Raw genomic sequence first — 23908 nt, 5'->3', positions numbered from 1 at the left:
ATTATGACCTTTCCACACTCAGGGTCGAAGTCTGCCGGCATTTGTGCCACTTGGCTAATGTTTGGTGTTATTAGAACAATGTCATCAGTGAAGCAAAGGTGGTGTAGTTTCTGGCCTTCTATCTTAATTCCCATTCCTTCCCATTCCAGTCATCGCATAATGTTCTTGAGGGTGGCACTGAAGAGTTTTGGTGAAATGGTATCACCCTGCCGAACCCCTCTCTTTACATCGATGATCACTTCCTTGTAGAATGGTGAGATCCTGGTAGTGAATCCGTAATACAGCTCATGGAGGATCCTGATGTATTGAGTTTGAATGCCCTGTTTGGCTAGGGCTTCGATGACTGCCTCAGTCTCAACAGAATCAAAGGCCTTCTTTAAATCAATGAACATTAGACAGAGTGGCTTCTTGAACTCCGGAGCAACCTCAATGAGCTTGGTTACCATGTGAATATGGTCGATTGTGCTGTATGCTTTTCCCAGCTTCTGCCGAATTGGCCAGCACTGCTGCTCTTTTCTCTTCGAGGTCTTCCTTTATTGCTTCTCTGCACTGTTTTGTGAGCTCAGACATTCACTTGTGGTTGCCAAGCCCCGTTGGTGAATGCGCTCCAGAGTTTTTAAAGACAGGCGTCTTTTTGTGGCTTTCTCACTCTTGGCATTCCTCACGCAATCATGGAGGTGCTGAACCAGTCGATCATATTCCTTGTCGATGTTGTCAATGACAGCATCTTTCCACGTTGCTGCAATAGTGCCGAAGAGCTCCCAGTTGGTGGTCGTTCCGGGAGTTCTCTTCTTAAACTTTACAGCCCTTTCCCCCCAGCTCTGTGAAGTAGAATTTTGCACAAAGGAGATGGTGGTCCAATCCCGTTTGGAATTTTCGGACAACAGCGACATTGGTCAGGCAAAACCAACGATTGAATATGATGTGGTCAATTTCATTGTGGAACTTTTCACCGGGAGATTCCCATGTCCAACATTTAGATTCAGCCTTCTGGAACTGTGAGTTACCATGGATGGTCTTGGTCGACATGATAACCTCAGACAGTCTCTCACCTCTGTTCGTTCCATTCAAGGCCACGTGTCCTGATTTGGAGTTCTTCAGGGGACCTTCTTGGTCTTCTCTTGGCATTAAAATCACCGACAATGATCTTGTAGAATGTGTAGTCTTCTTTATAGAACTTCTCCAGCTCCATGTAGAACTTCTCAATTTCTCCTTCATTGTAATTAGATGTTGGTACGTAGACAACGAAGATAGAAATTGCCAGCAGTGAGCCACATCTATTCAAGTGTAATCATCCGATTCGGGTTGTTAGGCATTCAAATGAATCAATGTTCATGGCCAAGTTCGTGTTGACAAAGACACAGACACCACCGACACCTCTTTAGTCACATGTTCTGAGGAACAGTTCTTCTCTGGTGTCAAAAATGGTGTGATGTGGTTGATTCCTTCTCATCTTGGGCAGACCAATGATGTTGTACTTGATCTTTCGTGCTTGCACCATCAGGTCCTTGATGGATGCACCCGATGCCAGCGTACATGCATTGAAAGTGCAGACAGTCATTTTATCCTTCTTCATTTTGGCAGCCTGGTTAGGCCTTGAGATTTTGTCAGCCTCTTCTTCCTCATCCTTCTTAACGCTGCCCTATTGGGGGCTCTTTCAGGGTCAGGGGAATGAGACCCATTGCATTTACTGTTTTTGGCATATCGAATATTCCACTGCCACGGATAGCTTGCCAGGCTCAGCTGTGTGGGAGGGATACTCTCGGTAGCTTGCCAGGCTCTCCAAGAGGGATAGAGGCTTTTAGGGCGACCTCTAATCACCCTTGTAGGTTTAAACCACACTTGAACCCCATCAAATATGGTGCAGTAATCTTGGAAGATGGGTATTAAGTGTCTTATGATGGGTCACACAGTGGCTTGGCAGCCACGCAGTCAGGGAAGTGGCCTGGAGTGTGGGAGTGGCTGGGTAGTGGAGGTAGTGGAGCAAGAAATAGCTGAATAGAAATACCTGAATAGCTGAATATTGCATGATTCCCCTAAGCATGGCCAGGAGTAGCCCCCAGCACTGCAGGGTGTGGCCCCCAAACAAAAGAGATATGCTCAAGTAATTAATGAATGAATGGTCAGTTAATACTTTAAGAGTATTTTTTTTTTTGGACCACACATGGCAGTACTATTGGTTTACTCCTAACTATGAGCTCAGGGATAACTGGTGGTTCCTAGGAGATCCTGTGTGCTGCCAGGGATCACCGCATGCAAGGACTATAGTATCTCTGGCCCTAACTAAAAGGTATCGACTAATTAAATAGTAGTGAAACCATTTACAAAAAACTAGACAAATTAACTATTTTAAATTACAAATTAGCTGTACATTAGTTATGAGGAACCAAAGCTATGCATGGCAGGCTTCACTAGTGGAAGGGCAGCATAGGCCAGAGTTTCCATTTACTGGAATTTTGACAGCAGGTTCCAAGAACACCACAGGGGGCCTGAAACCCGAACCTCCTGGGCCGCAGCCAATCAAAGCACCTTGCCAGGGTCTGCCAGCACGGATGGTCCCTCTTGATTAATGCACAAGCTAGTAACCAGGCTAAGGCTGAATGTAGCCTATCATGTAGCGCCACCCTCGTCAAACTGTAGAGATCAACAAATCCTGTAATAATGCTGTTTAAATTCCCTGCTTCCCGCTGTCAATTCCGTATAGACCTTGCTCCTCAAAGGCTCAGGGTTCTCAGTCTCAACCCACTGTGTCATTGTTGCCTGGGAGACCAAGCTCCCGCTTGCAATAAAGACCCTCGTGTGTTTGCATTGGAGTCAGCTCCTTGGTGGTCTTTGGGAAACTGAATCACGGGCATAACAGTTACAGTTAATAGCATCTAGCTCCTCAGATTTTAAGTCTGCATAAAGTTTACTGGAGCTAAAAGCAAAAACTTGACAAAAAAAAGAAGTTCTTTGGGTTGGGATTTGAAAGAGAAAAAAACTCAGTTTTCAGTTTAGAAATCTGTTTAAAGTAATAAAGCTACTTGCCAATAACAAATCTTTACTAATTATAAATATTATCATTACTAAACCATTTTGTGAATGTTTTTGAAAATGGGAAATAGCCACAGAAGAAAATATTCTTGTATTTAGCATTCAGGGTGATTTTATTTTCTAGCATCAACAATACAGGCAGGTCATCTGGCAAAACAGCAGAAAGTGGACCTGAGTATAGTCACAGCATTCATGACACAGTATGGGCCATCTTCGGCAAATGGTATAGCTCCTCAAAGAGTTAACCCAGCTGGATGTTAGCCTTCTATCATTGGATTTCTGGGATGGTGGACAATGGATTAGAAACTTTTTATGGGCTGTGACTAATTCTCCCAGCCTCACTGCAAGAAGAACTTGAAAGTGTTTATCAGCACCGTGGAGGGAGCGTGCACCGTGACCACAGTGGGTTTCAGTCCCTAATTTCCCCAGGCTTACTAAACTCCAAACCCTTCTTCACTGGGGTCCGAGAGGTAGTTAGGGTTAGGATGCTCACCTTGCATGGTTGCCCTGAGCACACGCCAGACATGGCCCCAAACGAAACACCAAAACCAAGACCCACGAACAGGAATCACAGGAAAATCATTTCTGGAACATTTACTGGGATTTGTTAGAAGAGCTTTATTGTATTAGGTGTCTATAATGACCTCACACTAATGAGCCGCAGCAGTGATTCCTGGAAGGCAGCAGCACCCCAGACACCCCTCCAGACCATGACAGCCAATTTCACCAGGCCCCTCAGGTGGAGTCGGTGTCCCCACTCCTCCCACTCCAGATGAACCCCAGTGGCCACAAACTTTCAGAAGAAAAACCCTGGTACCCGGAAACAGGCTCTGAAGACCCCAGGCCACGAGGCCAGGTGATGGTTTGCCCTTCCCGCCTACCTGCAGGAAGATTATTATTAGTAAGATTCTGGTAATGCTTTCTTTCTTAATTCCACCCCCTTTTTCTTTTTCTACATCTTAAAAGTAGGGAAACATTTTACTGTAGGAAACTTTCTATATGTTTTAAATAAAAAGGGAATGTGTACATGTGAAAATCTAATATAAAAAGTACTAGCTATGGAATAATTTCATTTTTTAAATAATTATCATATGAATCTTAATGTGGTCTAATTACATTGTATCAGAAAGTGGTCTACTATTTTATTTTCTGGGAACATTTCAGCTCAGATAGAAACCATAATATCTAATACTGGTCACTGATATATTAAACCTTAGTAAAAAGTGGTAAAAGTTTTAAAACATTGCTTCAAAAACGCATTTTGTTGAAGTAAAATCTTCAATTATTAAAATAAATTATCATACCATATCCAGACCTGTCTTTGGTGTGTAATTTGCATCATAAAACCTATTTGATGTACTAATTAAAATTTGGGGGTATACTAAGTGATGTTTAAAAATTTTTTTTGCCATTTTCTGGAATATGGTAGAGATATTTATTTATATATTTCTATTCTGATGTCCTCTAGTCAGATTACACTTTGCTTCATTTTTTTTTCATTAGTATTGCAAGGTTTGCTTGAAATATATGTAGAATCAATTGTCTCTGCCCAGGAGAGCTTATTGGTTTTTAATTTTGAATGTATTGTTTAGTCTCTTTGGAGCCAGTTTAAGCAGTACTTCAAAAAAAGTCATAAAAATGTGTACATGTGAAAATCTAATATAATCTAATATAGAATACCACAATCTTGGGCATTTTGGTATTCTTCATTTATGTGGGTATCCTCAGGAACTCCATGAACAGTTAATCTCTTCTGATAGTCAAAGGGCAAACCCCTAAACTGGAAGGTACACTCTACCTTCAAGATGTGACTGGGTAAACTATAGCATTGTATCATACTGTACCGCAACACTTTCTATTGGTGATCTATTGTTAGAAGCAGTAATTCAGAGAAACTTCAAGTGGATATGCTGAGTAGAAAAGATACTGTAAATGCCCACCTACTGTGTTACTCCATTTGCATGACATTTTGGAAAAATTATAAATATATAGAAAAAGTAAGAAATTGGGAAAGACATAGATGGTAGGTATGACTAAAAGGAATAGCACAAGATTTATTGCAAAACATTTATGCTCTCTTATTCCAATGGTGGTCATGTGAAAATGCATGCAACAAACAAAATTACACTGAAATGCACACACATTGATGAATTGATGCAAAACAAATGAAATCTGAAAAAGTTCTGCTCATTCTAATCAATTTTCTGGTTTTCTTGTCTTATTCCAGTTAGACAAAATGGCAGCAATAAGAAACTGTGAGGGGAGCACTGACCTTCCTATTCATCTCTTTGAAAATTGTAAATCTATCATCATTTCAAAATAGAAATGTCTAAATGAGACGCAATAGTCCAAGGAACTTCCATGTGACTATCATAAGTTCTACAACTATGAATTAATAGCTAATCTGGTTTCATTTCACCACACTTATTCGCATGGATATTACTCTAAGACGATTCCTAGACTTCATATCATTTTACTGGTAAATATTTCAGAAGAATAATAATCTTAAAACTTACATAATTCTACAAATTTTGTGAAAAAAAATAGTATAGTAGGCACATAATTTCAGGCATTTGACCTTTTTTAATCCATCATGTTAAATCACCTCAATTTTTTATGCCTTCTTTTTTTGCTTTTTGGGGAGTTTCTTTCCATCTTTCTTATCTTTTGCAGAATTCTTTCCCTTTTTTTGCAACCTTAGTTCTTCAAATTTTCCCAGTCCTTTACGCACCATGATTCCACGCCACCATGCCTGAATCTGAACAAGAAAAAGTACATCAGCCAGCATCACTATGATTGAGGATGAGTATATCTCTTTGTTCAGGTATGTGCTTTTAAAGATGCACATGAAGGTATATGATTAGAATCCCAATTTTTCCCTTTCTCATTTGGCCAGTCATCTAATTAAAGAAAATTGTGCATTTATGAGCCTGAACTGTGCTAGACACTTGGGAAACAGCAGTTAAATACCAATGCCATTGATTTAGTAGGTTTCATGTTCCAGTGAGAAGAGACAACATATAAGTGTACAAAATTAAAAAATTGTCATCAGTGCCATGGAGATTCCAGTACCTAGTTAGGAGAGATGAGAGTGCCTTCCTTTATTACTATTTCTCTGTGTTCCTATCTATGACCAATCGTCACTTGGTTATCAGGATCCTATTCCCTCCCACATATGCAAAACATCCCTTCTCTAGTAGTTGACTCTTCAAACCTTTCAGTGACTTCCAGTTTGTCTCAGAATAAAAGCCAAAGTCCTATTCCTCAAAAAAACTATGGAGTTTCCCGCAATTCCACTCCTTGGGATACACCCCAAGGGTGCCAAAACACTATGCAGAAAAGATATCTGCGATTCAATGTTTATTGAAGCACTATTCACAATAGCCAAAATCTGGAAACAACCCACTTGCCCAAGAAAAAAATCATTGGATTATAGATTATAGAACTATGTACAAAGAAATGCTACTTGGCCCTAACAAGGAAAAAAAGATGAAATTATGCAATTTGTTACTATTTGAATGGCTCTGGAGAGTATCATGCTGAGCAAAGTTAGTCACGGGGGCAGAGCCAGACAAAGAATGGATCTTTTGCCTATGTGGAGTATAAAGAAGCATATTTGGGGAAAGCAAATGCCCAGAGGCAATAGAAACCAATAGCTGGAGAACTGGTCTTCAATAAGAAGATTGCCTCTTGGGAGGGAGAGGAGGAGAGAGATGAGGGAAGGGAACAGCATGACAATGGTGAAGGAAAGTGATCACTGTGGAGGAGGACCTAGTGCTGAAAGCTGCTACAGTGTACATGCATGGTATCTCATCATGACAATATTGTAAACCACAATGCCTAAAGGGAAAGAAAAAAAATAAAGTGCCTGCCATAAAGGCAGGTGGGGGGAAATGAGGAGGGAAGGAAACGGGTTGTTCATAGAGGGATGTGGACACCAGAATATTGTACACCTGAAACATCCATGAATAACTTCAAAATTTGTAATTTGTGATTACTCAGTTTTTTTCAAAGCCAGTCCTTCCAGTGGCTTACAACATGCAATCTTCTCCAGCCTCCTCAGAGTTCACACAAACCAAACACAATCTCAGCTCAAGGCATTTGCCTTCATGGCTTCTTCTAGACAGAACACACTTCTCAAAGCACCGAAGATTCATATTGTCTCCTTCCTTAAGTACTTATTTGCTTATCATTGCCTTGGAAAAAAAACTGTGTCCTTCTCTCCAATCCCCGTTCATATATTGAAGCCCCAAATCCAATGTGGTAATTGGAGATGGTCCGGAGTAGATATTCAGCATTGGATGAGGTCCGAAATGTAGGACTTCTGAGATGGGATCAGTGTCCTTGGTTAGAGAAGTCAGAAAGTCTATTCTCTGTCATGTGAGATTACAGTGAGAATAGGCCAGGGAGAGAGGATTCATACAAACCCACCCTGATCGGGGAAGGGACCCTGAGAACAGGGTAAAGGGATCTGGAATCACTGATGGAGAGATGATACAGCACTAACATCTCGTCAACTGTAATGCCTCCATACATTTTTTAAACTAAAAAAATTCATCATCCTACCATTTGATCTCAGATTTCTAGGCTCCACAAATCTGAGAAAATTAATTTCTATTGTTTAAACCCAGTCTATGGTATATAATGGTAGCCTGAGCTGACATAAAACTCTTTTCAATTATGTCTACCCTAGCCATCTCATTTACTTTTTAACTTAATTTTTTCTTCATTTAGGCATTGTGATTTACAATGGTCAGAGAGATCCAGCCACTGTTAAGAGTAATGTTAAGCCATGCAATATTGTGACCCCCAAACCAACCTCTGTCAGCTTTCCTCCAACCCTCCAAACCCTGCTCCCTCCCTCCCGCCCATCTATTCGCAAACTCAGTGTTAGAGGAAGATTCTCAGGGTTTGTTAGCTCTGACCATTGTTTATTCCTTTCTATGTTTCCTCATACTCCACAAATGAGTCAAATCCTTTGGCATTTTCCCTTTTCCCTTTAAGTCAGTTCCATCCCAGTTGCAGCATGCTGCAGAATTTCATCATTCATTTTGTTTCAGACACTGTAATTTAACAACAGGGGCTCAAGCATACCATATTTTCACCTCCAATCCCATCACCACTCATCTTTACTCTTCTGGGTGGTGTTGTGGGGGGTGACGCTTAAGTAATTCTCAGGAGACCTGTGGGCTACGCCTAGAGATTCTCAACCAAGTGAGGCCATTGGTTCATCAAAAGAGCCTGAGAAAGCAACGCTGCTTGACATCTGCAGTGTTGGGGTTTCATGGACCACCTCAGTGGTGCTGGGGGCCTCCAGTGACACACCCTGCAGTGCTCATGGGTCACTAGGACTGCATCTGGTGATGATCAGGGGAGTAAATGTCGATTCCTGGGAATCTAACCAGAGTCATTCACAAAACAAATGCTCTAATCTGTTCTATCAGCCCAGCTATTTTCTTATTTAAACTTTCAAATTAACCTTTATTTCATTGGTTTTCATTTTGAACTCATTGTCTGCATTTTAAAAAAATTTTTAATCACTGTGAGATAGTTACAAGCTTTCATGTTTGGGTTACAATCACACAATGATCAAACACCCATCCCTCCACCAGTGCACATTCCCCACCACCAATATCCCCAGTATATCTCCCATTTCCTACCCTCTCCCTGCCTCCATGGCAGACAATATTCCCCACACTCTGTCTATACTTTGGGCATTATGGTTTGCAATACAGACATTGAGAGGTTATCATGTTATTTTCCTTTATTTAGTTTCTGCACACATCTCCCATCCCGACCAATTCCTACAGCCACCTTTTTTTCAGTTATCCCTTCTCTATTCCTGCTGCCTTCCCCGCTTTGCTCATGAGGCAGGCTTCCAGCTATGGAGCAACCTATCTGTCCCATGTATCTACTGTCCTTAGGTGTCAGCCTCATGTTATGTTGTTTTATACTCCACAAATGAGTGCAGTTCTTCTATGTCTGTCCCTCTCTTTCTGACTCATTTCACTTAGCATGATACTCTCCATGTCTATCCATTTATAAGCAAAGTTCATGATTTCATCTCTCCTCACAGCTGCATAGTATTCCCTTGTGTAGATGTACCAAAGTTTCTTTAACCAGTCATCTGTTCTAGGGCCCTTGGGTTGTTTCCAGATTTTGGCTATTGTGAACAGTGCTGCAATGAGCATATAGGTACAGATGTCATTTCTACTGTGCTTTTTTGCATCCTTGGGATATATTCCCAGAAGTGGTATTGCAGGGTCATATGGAAACTCAATTTCTAGTTTTTGAAGGACTGTTCATATTGTTTTCCAGAAAGGCTGGACTAGTGGGCATTCCCACCAACAGTGAAAGAGTGTCCCTTCTTCCCCACATCCATGCCAGCACTGGTTGCTTTTGTTCTTTTGAATGTGTGCCAGTCTCTGTGATGTGAGATGATATCTCATTGTTGTTCTGATTTGCATCTCCCTGATGGCTAGACATATGGAGCATTTTTTCATGTGCCTTTTGGTCATTTGTATTTTTATTTTGAGGAAATTTCTGTTCATTTCTTCTCCCCATTTTTTGATGGGGTTGGAGGTATTTTTCTTGTACAATTCAACTAGTGTCTTGTATATCCTGGATATTAATCCCTTATCAGATGGGTATTGGGTAAATATTCTTTCCCATTCTGTGGACTCTTTCTTTATTTTGGTCACTGTTTCTTTTGAAGTGCAGAAGCTTCTTAGTTTGATGTAGCCCCATTTGTTTATGTTTGCTTCCACTTGCATGCCCAGTGCTGTTTCATCCTTAAAGAAGTTTTTAGCTTCAATGTCATGGAGATTTCTGCCTACATTTTCCTCTATGTAACTTATGGATTCATGTCTGATATTGAGGTCTTTAATCTACTTTGATCTGACTTTTGTGCCTTTACTAAAAAGACCTATTGTTTTTAGTAGGAGCTTTTCTGTAGAGTCTTTACGGCTGGAGCGATAGCAAAGCGGGTAGGGCATTTGCCTTGCAATTGCCTTACAATTCTTCAGCCCCTCTCAGAGAGCCCAGCAAGCTACCGAGAGTATCTTGCCCACACGGCAAAGCCTGGGAAGCTACCTGTGATGTATTTGATATGCCAAACATAGTAACAAGTCTCACAATGTTACTGGACCTGCTGGAGCAAATCAATGAACAACGGGAGGACAGTGACAGTGACAGAGACAGTATCATATTGTCTGCAAATAGTGATAGCTTCACCTCTTCCTTTTCTATTTGCATACCCTTGATACCTTTCTCTTGCCTAAATACAATGGCCAGGACTTCCAGTACTATATTGAATAGGAGAAGCAAAAGTAGGCAACCTTGTATTGTGCCTGATCTTAGAGGGAAGGCTTTTAGTTTTTCCCCATTGAGAATGATACTTGCTGTGGGCTTGTGGTAGATGGCTTTGACTGTATTGAGGAAAGTTCCTTCAACACCTATTTTGCTGAGAGTTTTCATCATAAACAGGTGCTGGATCTTGTCAAATGCTTTCTCTGCATCTACTGATATGATCATAAGGTTTTTATCTTTTATTTTGTTGATATGATGGATTATGTTGATCAATTTTCGAATGTTAAACCATCCTTGCATCGCCGGGATGAATCCTACGTGGTCATGGTGTATGATCTTTTTGATGAGTCGTTGGATTCTATTTTATAATAGTTTGTTGAGGATCTTTATATCTGTGTTCATCAGGGATATCGGCCTGTAATTCTCTTTCTTCATGGTATCTCTGTCTGCTTTTGGTATAGAAACTGTTCGGAAGTATTTTTGATACTTCAATTTCGTGAAAAAGCATAAAGAGGATTGGGAGTAAGTCCTCTTAAAAGATTTGGAAGAATTCACTAGTGAATCCATCTGGGCCAAGTCTTTTGTGCTTGGAGAGACTTTTTATTACCGTTTCAATTTCCTCGATGGTGATAGATCTGTTCAGGTATTCTAGATTTTCTTGGTTCAGCCTTGGGAAGTTATAGGAATCTAGGAATTTATCCATTTCCTCAAGGTTTTCGTGTTTCGTGGCATAAAGCTTCTGAAAGTAATCCCTGAGGATTGTCTGAATTTCTGTAGTTTCTGTTGTCATGTCCCCATTATCATTTCTGATTCAGTTTATTAGGGTTTTCTCTCTCCCTTTCTTTGTGAGTCTTGCAAGAGCCTTATCAATCTTGTTTGTTTTCTTGAAGAACCAGCTCTTGGTTTCATTGATCTTTCAGATTGTTTTTTGGGTTTCCATCCCGTTAATTTCTTTTTTTTTCTTTTTGGATCACACCTGGCAATGTACAGGAGCTATTCCTGGCTTTGCACTCAGGAATCACTCCTGGCAGTGCTCAGGGGATCATATGGGATGCTGGGAATCAAACTCGGGTTAGTCATGTGCAAGGCAAATGCCCTATTCGCTGTGTTATCGCTTCAGCCTCAACATCTCGTTAATTTCTGCTCTGAGTTTTATTATTTCCTTCCTCCTGTCCAGATTGGGCTCCTTTTGTTGGTCATTTTCTAAGCTCTTAAGCTGTGAGGTTAGGTTAATTATGTGTGCGCACTCCTCCTTCCTGAGGAATGCTTGTAGAGCTATAAACTTTCCTCTTAACACAGTTTTTGCTGTGTCCCATAAGTTTGGGTAACTCGGGTCCTCATTTTCACTTGTTTCCAGGAATCTTTTGATTTCCTCTTTGATTTCCTGTCTAAGCCACTCATCCAATAATGAGCTGTTTAATTTCCAGGTGTTTGATTTAGTTTTCTGTTCGTGTATGTGATTTACTACTAATTTCAGCACATTGTGGTCTGAGAAGATTGTTGAGACAATCTCTATCTTCTTCATTTTATGGAGGTATGTTTTATGGCTCAGCATGTGGTCTATCTTGGAGAATGTTCCATGCACACTTGAGAAGAATATATATTCAGCTTTTTGAGGATTAAATGTCATATATATATATATATATATATATATATATATATACACTAAGCCCCTTTCTTCCATTTTTTCCCTCAGATTAAGAATTTCCTTGCTAAGATTGAGTCTGGTGGATCTATCAAGAGGTGGTAAAGCAGTGTTGAAGTCTCTGACTAGTATTGTGTTGCTATAATGTCTTTCTTCAAGTCTATGAGTAGTTGTTTTAAGTACTTTGCTGGTCCCTCATTACGTGCATATACATTTACTATTGTAGGTTCTTCCTGTTGAATAGATCCCTTGATCAATAAAAAATGACCTTCACTCTCTCTTGTGACCTTCTTCAGTCTGAAATCAATGTGGTCTGACACTAGGATGGCTATCCCAACTTTTTTATGGGAGTTGTTTACCTGTAGGATTGTTTTTCAGCCTTTACTTTTGAGCCTGTGTTTGCTCTGACTATTGAGATGTGTTTCTTGCAGGCAGCAAAATGTTGGATTCAATTTTCTAATCCATCTTGCCACTCTGTTTCTTTTAATTGGTCTGTTTAGCCCATTGACGTTAAGAGAGATTATTGTTATGGGGTTTTGTCCCATTTTCTGTTGAAATTTGGTGTATTTGAGGGGCCTGTCTTGTCTTAAAGTAGCCCATTTAGTTGTTCTTATAACCATGGTTTTGAGTCTATGAAGTCCCTGAGCTGTTGTTTGTCTGTGAAACTGTGTGTTGTTCCTTCTGTTATGAATGAGAGTATAGCTGGGTAAGGTATTTTTGGTGAGGCATTTATTTCATTGAGTCTTTTTTCACTATATTCCACCACTGTTTTGGGGCCGTGAGGGTTTCATCAGACAAATAGGCTGTGAATCTTAAGGATGCTCCTTTATAGGCAATTTCTTTTTTTGATCTTGCTGCTTTCAGAATTTTGTCTCTATCTAAGGTTTTGGTCATTTTGATCAGGATGTGTCTTGGGGTATTTTTATTTGTATTTCTTCTAGCTGGTACCCTTCAAACCTCCTAAATGTGGTCGCACATTTTCTTCAGCTCTGGGAATGTTGTAGCAATGATGTCTTTCACAGTTTCTTCTTCATAGGGTCTTTTTCCTGTCCCTCGGGAACTCCAATAATTCTCTTGGCTTCATAACTATCTTCTCTTGCTATCTGCTCCTGGATTGTGAGTCTCTTTTCCATTTTCTGCTATTTTCTGGAGAATCTCTGGACTTTATCTTTGAGCTCACTGATTCTGTCCTCAGCACCTGTTACTCTGCTGCTGAGTCCTTCCACTAAGTTTTTCAATTCACCTACCAGGGTTTTCAGGTTCGACATTTCCATTTGTAATTTTGTTTGCATTTTCCTCATTTATACTTTCAAATCATCTTGTCTTTTATTGGCATTGCTTTCCATTGTTTGTTTTAGCTTCCTAAGCATCCTCAGTAGTTCTCTTCTAAATTCCTTGTCAGAGAGGTTGTCTAGCACTTCATTACTGAGTCTTCTGGACTAGTCTCTTCAATAAGTAAACTTGGTGGGCTTCTGTGTTGTTTTACCATTGTGTGGTTTTGCCCTTCACACTCACTGTTATTCTTCTTCTTATGATGCAGTATTAATTAAGATGGGCTTAATGAATTATTGGCTAATGTATTTCTGTTGGTTAAGCTAACCTAGTGAAAGTTCTAACTAAGAGTGTAACTTATGGTTCTTATGCGATATGGAGGGGGAGAATAATTCGTGGCCGCATTAGCGGCCATGGCTTTGAGAAGGAGCCCTGCCACCAGGCGGGTACCGGGGTGAGATGAACAGAGGGTGCCCGGAATGGTTCAGCTACATATTTATTTTGAAAGGGATAATGTTTGGTCTGATGTATTTGAGGGTCATTGATAGAGAGCTTTATAACTCAGTCCAAGTAAAATAGAGTAAAAACAATTATATCAGCGGAGTGGCAAGATCTATCATTTTAAATTTTTACTAAGTAATTTTGTTGTAAATTTTTATTAAGTAATTTTGGTTTATAAGAACCTATGTTTCATGATCTGGGGTCTTCCTGTATTCCAGAAGTCCCAGCAGTCATACACAAATCCCACAGCCTCTGTCATGTAAACAATGGCCTACCTTCATAGTTTCACAACTAATACTAATACTGAGAGAGATGCCAAGTCAAGTCTATGCAACAAACAGGTACACTGATCTTTAGGCTGAAAACTCTGGGGTACCTTCCAGGGTTGGGAAGGATGCCTGAGAATCATCCCAGTTTTATAGGTCCTAGAACTCCTCCAAATTCCACAATACTGACAGCACAGTGGGAGAACAGCAAGTTAGATGGGAAAGCAGCATAGACTCCAACCAAACTCAACAAGCAAAACAAAGCAAAACAAAACAGAAACCACAGACAGCTCAACTAGCAGCAAACAGCTCAGCAAACGCTCAGACAATGACTTGAAAGGCCCTCTTGTGAGATAAAACAATTTTCACAAATTTTCTTTGACTGAACTATTTACTGAACACAACTCCACCTCAAAGTGTTGCATACTTCCACCATAATAGACTTGGATCCCTTCCACATTGATAACATTAGTTCTGTAGTCAGAATCCATGGGCCACTTTTTAAAAATTTTATTTTTATAAAGTTATTCACAACAATTAATTACATTTAATATCCCACACCTTTCCCAACACCAATGCACCTTCCCACAACCATATTTTGGCTTTTATAATGCCCTCCAAAGCAGAACATAATAATTTACATTGTATTTCCTACTATGAATAATCCACTGAAGATGATCAAAAAAGTTTCCTTAGAATTGGAGGTGGGGGATGGGCACCAGTGGAGGGATGGGTACTCAATCATTGTATAACTGAAACCCAAGCACAAAAATTTGTAAGTCTACAACTGTAACTCAAGGTGTTTCACTAATAAAAATTTTTTAAAAAGTTTCCTTAGAGGAAAGTGTGTGAGGATTGTTTTATCACCCTGGAGTCAGTAAGCCCTTGTATGGAGTATAGGCTCTTGCACTGCAGAAATTCTGAGATTTTAAATAGGGTGACACAGCAAAAGTTAAATTCGTCACTAGATGCTGACTTTGGAGTTCAGAGACATCTCAGCGGCATGTTGCTCTCTTCCTCTTCCGAGGTTCATTTGTGAGTCTGGATCATGGCCATTAATGAGCTTAAATGGTGCCAGAGACAGTTTGTGGACATGATTGCCAAGCTACTGGAAGTGCAGGGAGATGGGGGAGGTCACCCATTCCCAAGTCTGGGTGAGTCTAGAGATTTTAGTCACAAGTCCTGCATACCTGGGACTCATGGATAAGGCCCATGGAGCCTGTGGAGGTTGGCCGTGAGCATGACATGACTGAGTTCTGGAGGTTTTCAACTGTCAAGGCTTTGGGGGTGGGGGGGCAGGTGGTGGGACTCACCCACCTCCTAATCCAGACTTTCCTGGGCCACTTCTTTTCTTTTTCAATTTGGCTGGCTGTCCCTGCTTTACTTACAATATACCACATCTGAGTGAGATCCTCCAGTATATGCTAAGTGAAATAAATCAGAATACTGGTTTACTTACTTAGCATGGGCCCATTCTAATTCCATATGAACTATGCTGTTGTAAAAGTCAAGATTTCAATTTTTCTTATAGTCGAGGTGTATTCCATTGTTCAAAGATAATGCAGCTACTTTTAAAAATTTATTCTTAAGTCATTGGGCACCTGAGCTTTTTTCGTGTCTTGACTATTGTAAATAGCACTGCAGTGAACATATTTCTAAGAGTATTTTTTTATTCCGTTTCATAGACACCTAAGAGTAGAATTGATAGGTCATATGGCAATGTACTTTTAATATTTTGAAAAATATCTTTAAAAGCTATACAAATTTACATTCTCACCAGCACTGCATGAGAGTTCCTTTTTCTGATACTTTTATACTTTCATGATACTTTGGCAATATCTTTCTGTCACATTAATTTTCATTCCCCTGATAAATAATGAGCATTTATATTCATGTGCCTATGGGTTATCTGTGCATCTTCCTTAGTGAAATATTTGGTCAGCTCATTTTACCATTTTTTTAATTGTTACCATCCTATATTGTAGCAACATCGATGTAACTGTTGATGATTTATTATAATGAAGGTATATTTATTACAACTATCTGTCATTATTAATATAATATGAATAAATATTTATTAATATAAACAAATGTAATAATATTACTATAGATTTTTGTCATTATTTATAGTATTTATATTGACATAAATAAATATTTATTAATATAAATATAATATAAACATTACCATTATTCACTGTCACTGTCCTCCCATTGTTCATCGATTTGCTCGAGCAGGCCCAGTAATGTCTCCATCGTGAGACTTGTTACTGTGTTTGGCATATCGAATACGCCACGGGGAGCTTGCCAGGCTCTGCTGTGAGGGTAAGATACTCTCGGTAGCTTGCCGGGCTCTCCGAGAGGGGCGGAGGAATCGAACTCGGATCGGCCATGTTGGCTGCGTGCAAGGCAAACGCCCTACCACTGTGCTATCGCTCCAGCCCATTACCATTATTAACATAAATAAATTAAGGTTTATTATAGAGACAAGGTATGGAAATTGAGGCACCAGTTATAAAACAAAGATTCAAATGTGGGATGAGAGGAACTTGAATGACATGAGTAAGGATATTAAATATCAGCTGGTCTGTATGGTGTACTCTATCACCTCCTAGGCTTGGTCAACAGGAAATCCCTTTGATCTTACTTGCAGCAGAGCGTAACTTTTCCAGACTCTGATCCATAACTGAAATTCCTTCTAAATTTTCTGCCTTATTTTATTAACTTTGACCTTGATCAAAGAAGTTGTTATTGACACCAACTCTCCTATAACTTGGCTGCGTGAATTTATAGTTTTAGCATTTAAGAACTCAACTAACCAATGTCTAATATTCCATGGTTGGTTGAGTTCATGAATGTAGGAACCTGTTGAAGGAAAACTAACTGAGGATAAGTGCACCTCCACAATTCAAACCTGTGCCCTTCAAGGGACAAATAAATGTATAAGCTTCACCCCGGATTATAGGACAACAATTTCAGAATGTTTATTAATTCACTTTTTGGTTTCTTTTGCTTTATATCTTATCTGACAAAGATATAAGAAATGAAAAATGCAACAAATGGAAGCACGGTAGCATGGTGCTCCTGTTGTTCATCAATTTGCTCGAGCGGGCCCAGTAAAATCTCCATCGTGAGACTCCTTGTTACTGAGTTTGGCATATTGAATACGTCATAGGTAGCTTGCCAGGCTTTGCTGTGCGGGCAAGATACTCTCGGTAGCTTGCCAGGCTCTCTGAGAAGGGTGGAGGAATTTATCCCAGGTTGGCCATGTGCAAGGCAAATGTCTTACCCGCTGTGCTTTTGCCCCAAGAGTAGCACACAATATTTGATGGGGTTTAAAGTAGAAGGAAACCAATCTCATGTGTGTGTGTGTGTGTGTGTGTGTGTGCGTGTGTGTGTGTGTGTGTATAAGCACACAAGGATCAACCTTTAACAAACATGTTAGTAATCTCTTTTGGCTCCAGGATGAAATACAACAATCTTCACACACTTTCTTCTAAGGAAAATACATTGGACCATTTTTAGCAGGTGATTCATAATAATCAATACAAAATTAATGTTTCAGTTCTGCTTTGGGGGGCATGGTTTGGGATTTGGGGTGGAAACATTTCAAATATGGTGGTGGGAAGGTGCAGTGGTGGTGGGATTGATGTTCAAATATTAAATGTAATGGATTATTGCGAACAACTTTATAAAAATAAAATTTTGAAAAATCATAAAAAAAGAATTTTTCCAGTTTTACCTTTGTTGTCATTGTTATCTTCGTTCTGAGACTCTTAAGGTATTCCCATATGGCCTGACAGCCTTTGATACACTCTTCCATTGGAGGTTCTTCCATTGGATTGTTCTCTACTGTCAGAACATTCAGGTTCACTAGAGAATCCAAATTATATGGAAGATGGGTGAGCAAGTTGTGATCAAGCAGTAATTCTGTCAAACCTGAAATGGTTTTTAAAAATATGATGTTAGGGGCTGAATAGTGGATAGGGCACTTGCTCTGCTTGCAGCTGACCTGATTCAATCCCCAGCAATTCATATGGTAACATGAGCCCACCAGAAGTGATTCCTGAGTACAGAGCCAGGAGGAAGTGCTGAGCACCACTGGTTGTAGCCCCCAAATCAAAAATATTAATTTATCTTAAGAACATGAATGTTTAGTCACTTTGAAATGTTTGTCTCCTGAAGTAACAAAAGAAACCAGATTAATTTTGCAAACTAAGTTCTCTTCTTTGCAATTTCTTTATAACAACTAAAAGTTGTTGATGCCAATGTAAATAAATGTTTGAGACAAGTAAGTAGTAAACACTAAGACCCATTGAAAATGTTTCATTCCACTAGATCATTGTATAACTGAAACCCAAGCACGAACTTTGTAAGTCTACAACTGTACCTCATGGTCTTTCACTAATAAAAATTTTAAAAAAAGCCAGGCCATCATGTCTGCCCGGAGGGGAAAGGGTGTTGGTCCCTTCCGCCCTCCTCCCTCTGGAAAGAAAGGTGGCGGCCACATGGGAGCCTTGTGGACAGCAGATATGAGCCGGGGGTGTGGGGGCGACTAAAACCTCATGGGAAGGGGGGCGTTCCGGTCCGTCCTTCACGCCCTACTGAGGTCACCAGTTGCCCCCCGCGAGCGGCTCTCCAGCACGGCCACAGCCCCAGAAGCACAAGGACTTAATGAAGAACCCAGCAGCTTGGAGCAGAAAAGTGAAAGGACTATGCATTAATCCAGGCCATCAAGTCTGCCAGAGGGGAAAGGGTGTTGCCCCATTCACCATCTCTTCTCTGGAAAGAAGGATGGCGGCCGCATGGGAGCCTTGTGGACAGCAGGTATGAGCCGGGGGTGTGGGGGCGACTAAAACCTCATGGGAAGGGGGGCGTTCCAGTCCGTCCTTCACGCCCTACCGAGGTCACCAGTTGCCCCCCGCGAGCGGCTCTCCAGCACGGCCACAGCCCCAGAAGCACAAGGACTTAATGAAGAACCCAGCAGCTTGGAGCAGAAAAGTGAAAGGACTATGCATTAATCCAGGCCATCATGTCTGCCCGGAGGGGAAAGGGTGTTGGTCCCTTCCGCCCTCCTCCCTCTGGAAAGAAAGGTGGCGGCCACATGGGAGCCTTGTGGACAGCAGGTATGAGCCGGGGGTGTGGGGGCGACTAAAACCTCATGGGAAGGGGGGCGTTCCGGTCCATCCTTCACGCCCTACCGAGGTCACCAGTTGCCCCCCGCGAGCGGCTCTCCAGCACGGCCACAGCCCCAGAAGCACAGGGACTTAATGCAGAACCCGGCAGCTTGGAGCAGAAAAGTGAAAGGACTATGCGTTAATCCAGGCCATCAGGTCTGTCTGGAGGGGAAAGGGTGTTGCCCCAGTTGCCTTCTCCTCTCTGGAAAGAAAGATGGCGGCCACATGGGAGCCTTGTGGACAGCAGGTATGAGCCGGGGGAGTGGGGGCGACTAAAATCTCATGGGAAGGGGGTCGTTTCGGTCCGCCCTTCACGCCCTACCGAGGCCACCAGTTGCCCCCCACTAGCGGCTCTCCAGCACGGCCACGACTCCAGAGCACAGAAACCAATTTCTTAACTATCTGATTTTCAGTATAAATACTTCCAGGGTCAATAAGTAAAATAGCAGAAATCCAAAACCAACATTTAATTCTTGAACTCAGGTGTAGAAAGCAAATCACGTCACAATGCTTTTTCAGCATGTCTGATTTGGGGGGGGGGGGGGTAAACTCTAAATAATAGTGGTGAATCTTTTATTGAAACAATGAATCTAATCAAAGCAGATAGAGTGTTAACTAGAATTCATCTGCCCCACAGGGACTGGGAAGGGTGGGGGGTGGGGTTTTATTGCGGTTCTTCATGGTAAAAAAAAAAGTATTGGTAAAGGGAAATGTGTTTGATATTTGCATGACTGAGACCTAAACCTGAAAGCTTTGTAACCTTTCCCACGGTGATTCAATAAATAAATAAATAAATAAAATTTTAAAAAAAATTAAAAAAAAGAAGAAGAAAATGTTTCATTCCTCCAGGGACCAGAAGAACTACTAAGGAGGGCTGTACACCTACCCTCTAATTTCAAGTTTTTGATGTCTTGTAGGTAGACAGTAGCTTCTACTCCTGTTCCTTCATACTCCTTTCACTTCAAAAAGACTCACCATAGTTTAAAAAACATTTTCTATGCTCCTAAAGAATCGGTACACTAAGGCAAGATTTTTTTTTAATGTTGGCACCAGTAAGACCTGAGCAAATGCTTATTAAGTTAAAGGAACAACTTGTTGGATATACTGATTTAACTAATGAAAAATGTTTAGTTGTTTAAATATGAACTATATGATTTTTTCATGTTAATCATGTAGACCTGTAGCTGATATCACTGTTCTCAATCAATATTTTTCCTTTTGTTTTTAAACGACTTAGTGACCAAATACGAATTTACTACAAAGCTACCAACTTCAAATCTGGCATATCATAAGTATGTCATATATTACTGATGGTGGTACACTCTATTTTCTTAGCAGCAACTATTTTCAATTTCCATTAAACAATCTTTGTAAGTCTGCCTTTGTAAGGCTATTATGCTAATAAGGTGTCATTCCTGTGTCACTAGTGAGGCCTGAGAAGAGGAAACTCTCCCTAAACTAAGGAAGTCTTCATCATAGAAAAAAATGCCTCAGGTCATACCAAGCCACATATCTATAGCAGGTCTGTGAACAATATCATTTTACTCCATGTCATTTCATTATAAAGTTAATGAGGACAATTATTCCCAACATCAGTCACTGCATAGCAGTGCATAGCGTTTTCACATTTTCCCATGTGAGAATGCATTTTTCTGGGTATTCTGGCTTCCTTTCTTCCTGATCGTAATGATGTGCTCGTGTGTTTCTCTGGTGTGTTTAAATTGTCTCAGTCTGGGAGAGCTTGAGTGGGGGTGTAAATATGGCGTGTGCTGAAAAAACATCCTCTCCAGAATTGATTCCTACCTGGAGCTCTAAGTTACTGGGACGGGACCTTTCCATTATTGATTCTGAACTGAATAAGTGAGACATATATGAATGAATGAGTGAATAAATACAAAAATTCTTGTTTAAGATGAAGAAATAGTCCAGTGGGTAAAGTGCTTGCATGTGACTGATCTTGGTTTGATCCCTGGCCTGCCATATGAGATCCCAAGCCACACCAGAGTGATCGCTAAGCACAGAGCCAGGAATAAGATAAGCTATAAGCACTTCTGGTTGGGGTACACACACACACACACACACACACACACACAAAGAAGAATTATTTTCGTTCAATATTAGAAATGTTTGGGTAAGTTTGGGTGATGTGAAAATTATCGGAAACATGTCACTGGAAATTAGCTCTTGTTTATTTTAGCTCATGGTAAACTTAGTTTTGTTCCATGTTATTTGACTTCATCAAAATTTCCAAGAACCTATTGACAAAGTTAAATGAGGACTCAAATGTATGATTCTGTAGGATTTCTCACCTTGTGCTTCACAAATGGTATCAGGAAGTTGCTTAAGCAAATTGTGGCGACAATCAAGAATTTTCAGGTTAGGCATTTGGCCTAAGGATTGAGGCAGGGATTCCAACTCATTGTTCTCTATATACAGTTCCTGAAGATTCTGAAATAACATGAGAGCATTCCAAAATGATAGTACATTGATAAATGAACTACAATAACCAGAATCAGCTATGAGTTCCCATGCTCTTTCAATTGGGGATGTCATACATTGGAATAGAGGGAAATATACTTAAAGAACCACCACAAAAAAATAAAAATTTATTGTCCATCCTTCTTGGAAAACAGTATGAAATTCCTCAAAAAACTAGAAATTCAGCTCCTATTTGACCCAGCAATATCACTTCAGGGAATATAACCTGGGGGACCAAAAACACAGCCAAAAAAAGCATATGGAAAAGAAGAAAAAAGAAAGCGAGAAAGAAAGAAAGAAAGAGAGAAAGAAAGAAAGAGAAAGCAAAAAAGAAAGAAAGAAGGAAGGAAGGAAGGAAGGAAGGAAAGAAGGAAGGAAGGAAGGAAGGAAGGAAAAAAGAAAGAAACATAAGTGGCAGTTAAATGGAAAACTATTAATCTCTGCACATGAAACATGCTAAACCATACAGCAATAGCAATCATAATAAATCTGTGGGTTGTTCAGTAAACAGTAGAAATGCGAAAGTGTAATAATGACTGATTGTTTGGAGCTGGAAATCTAGTTGGTTTACACGAGGCCTGTTTACAGACCTCAACAATTTTTTTTTTCATTTAACTGCCACTTATACGTAACCTGTGAAATGTTTGCTATTTTAAAGTATCATGCAGGTGTTGTGACTTGGAGTCTACATTTTGGATAGGGCAACGTGACCTCTTTCCCTGAATAGTGGCAGGAAAATTACGGCTTATTAAACTGTTCACACTGAAGAGCAGGGTCTATGCAGTACAGTTATAAATCCCAGCAAAGCAACAAAATTATTTAAATGCAGCCATAAAGCATTTATGTCTACATTCTTTAAAGAATTATTTTTCATTTCCTGGACATGCTCTCTTAATAATAATAAAAGACCTCAAGATTTCCTCAACATCAGCCAATACAAGGGATTGGTGGTGAGCTCTTTGTTTATGTCTGCTCATTTGGTGAGGCTTACCTGTAGCATATGAATGTTTTCTGGTAAACTGGTGAACTTGTTTCCCATATCTTGCCCAATGTATAATTTTTCTAAAGATTCTAATGAAAGTATTTCTTCTGGAAATGCAAAGAACTGATTTCCAGATAGCCCAAGGATCTTCAGTTCTGAAAGTGAGCCAAAGTCTGAAGGCAACTAGAAGTATTCCAAAAAGATAGATTTCAAGTCAAGGTTACTTTTAATAGAAAATAAACTGGACCTTTAGTTTTGAGGTAGATTGTTAAACAAAAAGTATAACACTTTAGAAGTTCACATTGATGAAAACATTATACAAATGTTTGCATATGTAGTATAAGCTTAAGTATAGAAATTATTACTGAGATATTGCAATGGTAATATCTATAATTCACTTAAAGGAAATGATAAATTTAGTGACATAATCTCTTACTTTAACAGGCTTTAACTCAGGAATTTTGAAATTTCAGTTAAGCTATCAGAAGCAATGAAAGTATTATATATTATACATATATATATATATATATATATATATATATATATATCTTGGGCTGGAGCGATAGCACAGCGGTAGGGAGTTTGCCTTGCATGCAGCCAACATGGCCGACCGGAGTTTGATTCCTCTGCCCCTCTCGGAGAGCCTGGCAAGCTACCGAGAGTATCTCGCCCGCACAGCAGAGCCTGGCAAGCTACCCGTGAGGTATTCGATATGCCACAGTAACAACGAAGTCTCCAACGGAGACATTATTGGGTCCGCTCAAGCAAATTGATGAATAATGGGAGGACAGTGACAGTAACAGTGACAGTCATATTCTGCATTCTAGAGAATACCAAAACAGATCACGATCACCATCATTCTGTTGTTCGTCGATTGCCCGGAGCAGGCACCTGTAACATCTCCTTCGTCCTAGCCCTGAGTGCCATATTCAAGGCTCTTTCAGGGTTAGGAGAATGAGACCCATTATTGTTACTGGTATTTGGCATATTGAGTACACCACGGGGAGTTTGCCAGACTCTGCTGTATGGGCAGGCTACATTCGATAGCCTGCGAGATTGTCCAAAGTAGGAATAAGATAATAAGATGTCAGCTTCCAGGAGGTGGGTTTTATAGTCTCTGCGTCTTGGCCATTCATGGGATTACGCGGCGCTGGGGGTCAGTTGGTGGGTGTGACCCTTGCCTACTGGAATATGGAGGATCTGGGTGGAGAATGCTCAGCCCCGATCCGAGCAGGCTTGGAGATCTCAG

The 23908-nt window shown here is 40.3% G+C and overlaps 1 protein-coding gene across 1 annotated transcript in view; it reads right to left on the bottom strand.

Annotated features, from left to right (window-relative positions):
• Positions 1–5647: 5647 nt before the first annotated feature.
• The window catches only part of LRRIQ4 (leucine rich repeats and IQ motif containing 4), a 35847-nt gene continuing 17586 nt past the window's right edge, over positions 5648–23908 (bottom strand). The window contains exons 2-5 of the mRNA XM_056110708.1: positions 22669–22842; positions 21509–21647; positions 17765–17961; positions 5648–5791 (exon numbers count right to left, since the gene is read on the bottom strand). Of these exons, the coding sequence (XP_055966683.1) occupies positions 5648–5791; positions 17765–17961; positions 21509–21647; positions 22669–22842 (654 nt within the window). The remainder of the gene's footprint in view (positions 5792–17764; positions 17962–21508; positions 21648–22668; positions 22843–23908) is intronic.

The sequence above is a fragment of the Sorex fumeus genome, unplaced genomic scaffold (assembly GCF_029834395.1).
Source record: "Sorex fumeus unplaced genomic scaffold, SorFum_2.1 ptg000010l, whole genome shotgun sequence".
Lineage (NCBI taxonomy): Eukaryota > Metazoa > Chordata > Mammalia > Eulipotyphla > Soricidae > Sorex > Sorex fumeus.
This window is presented reverse-complemented; position numbering and strand designations above follow the sequence as displayed.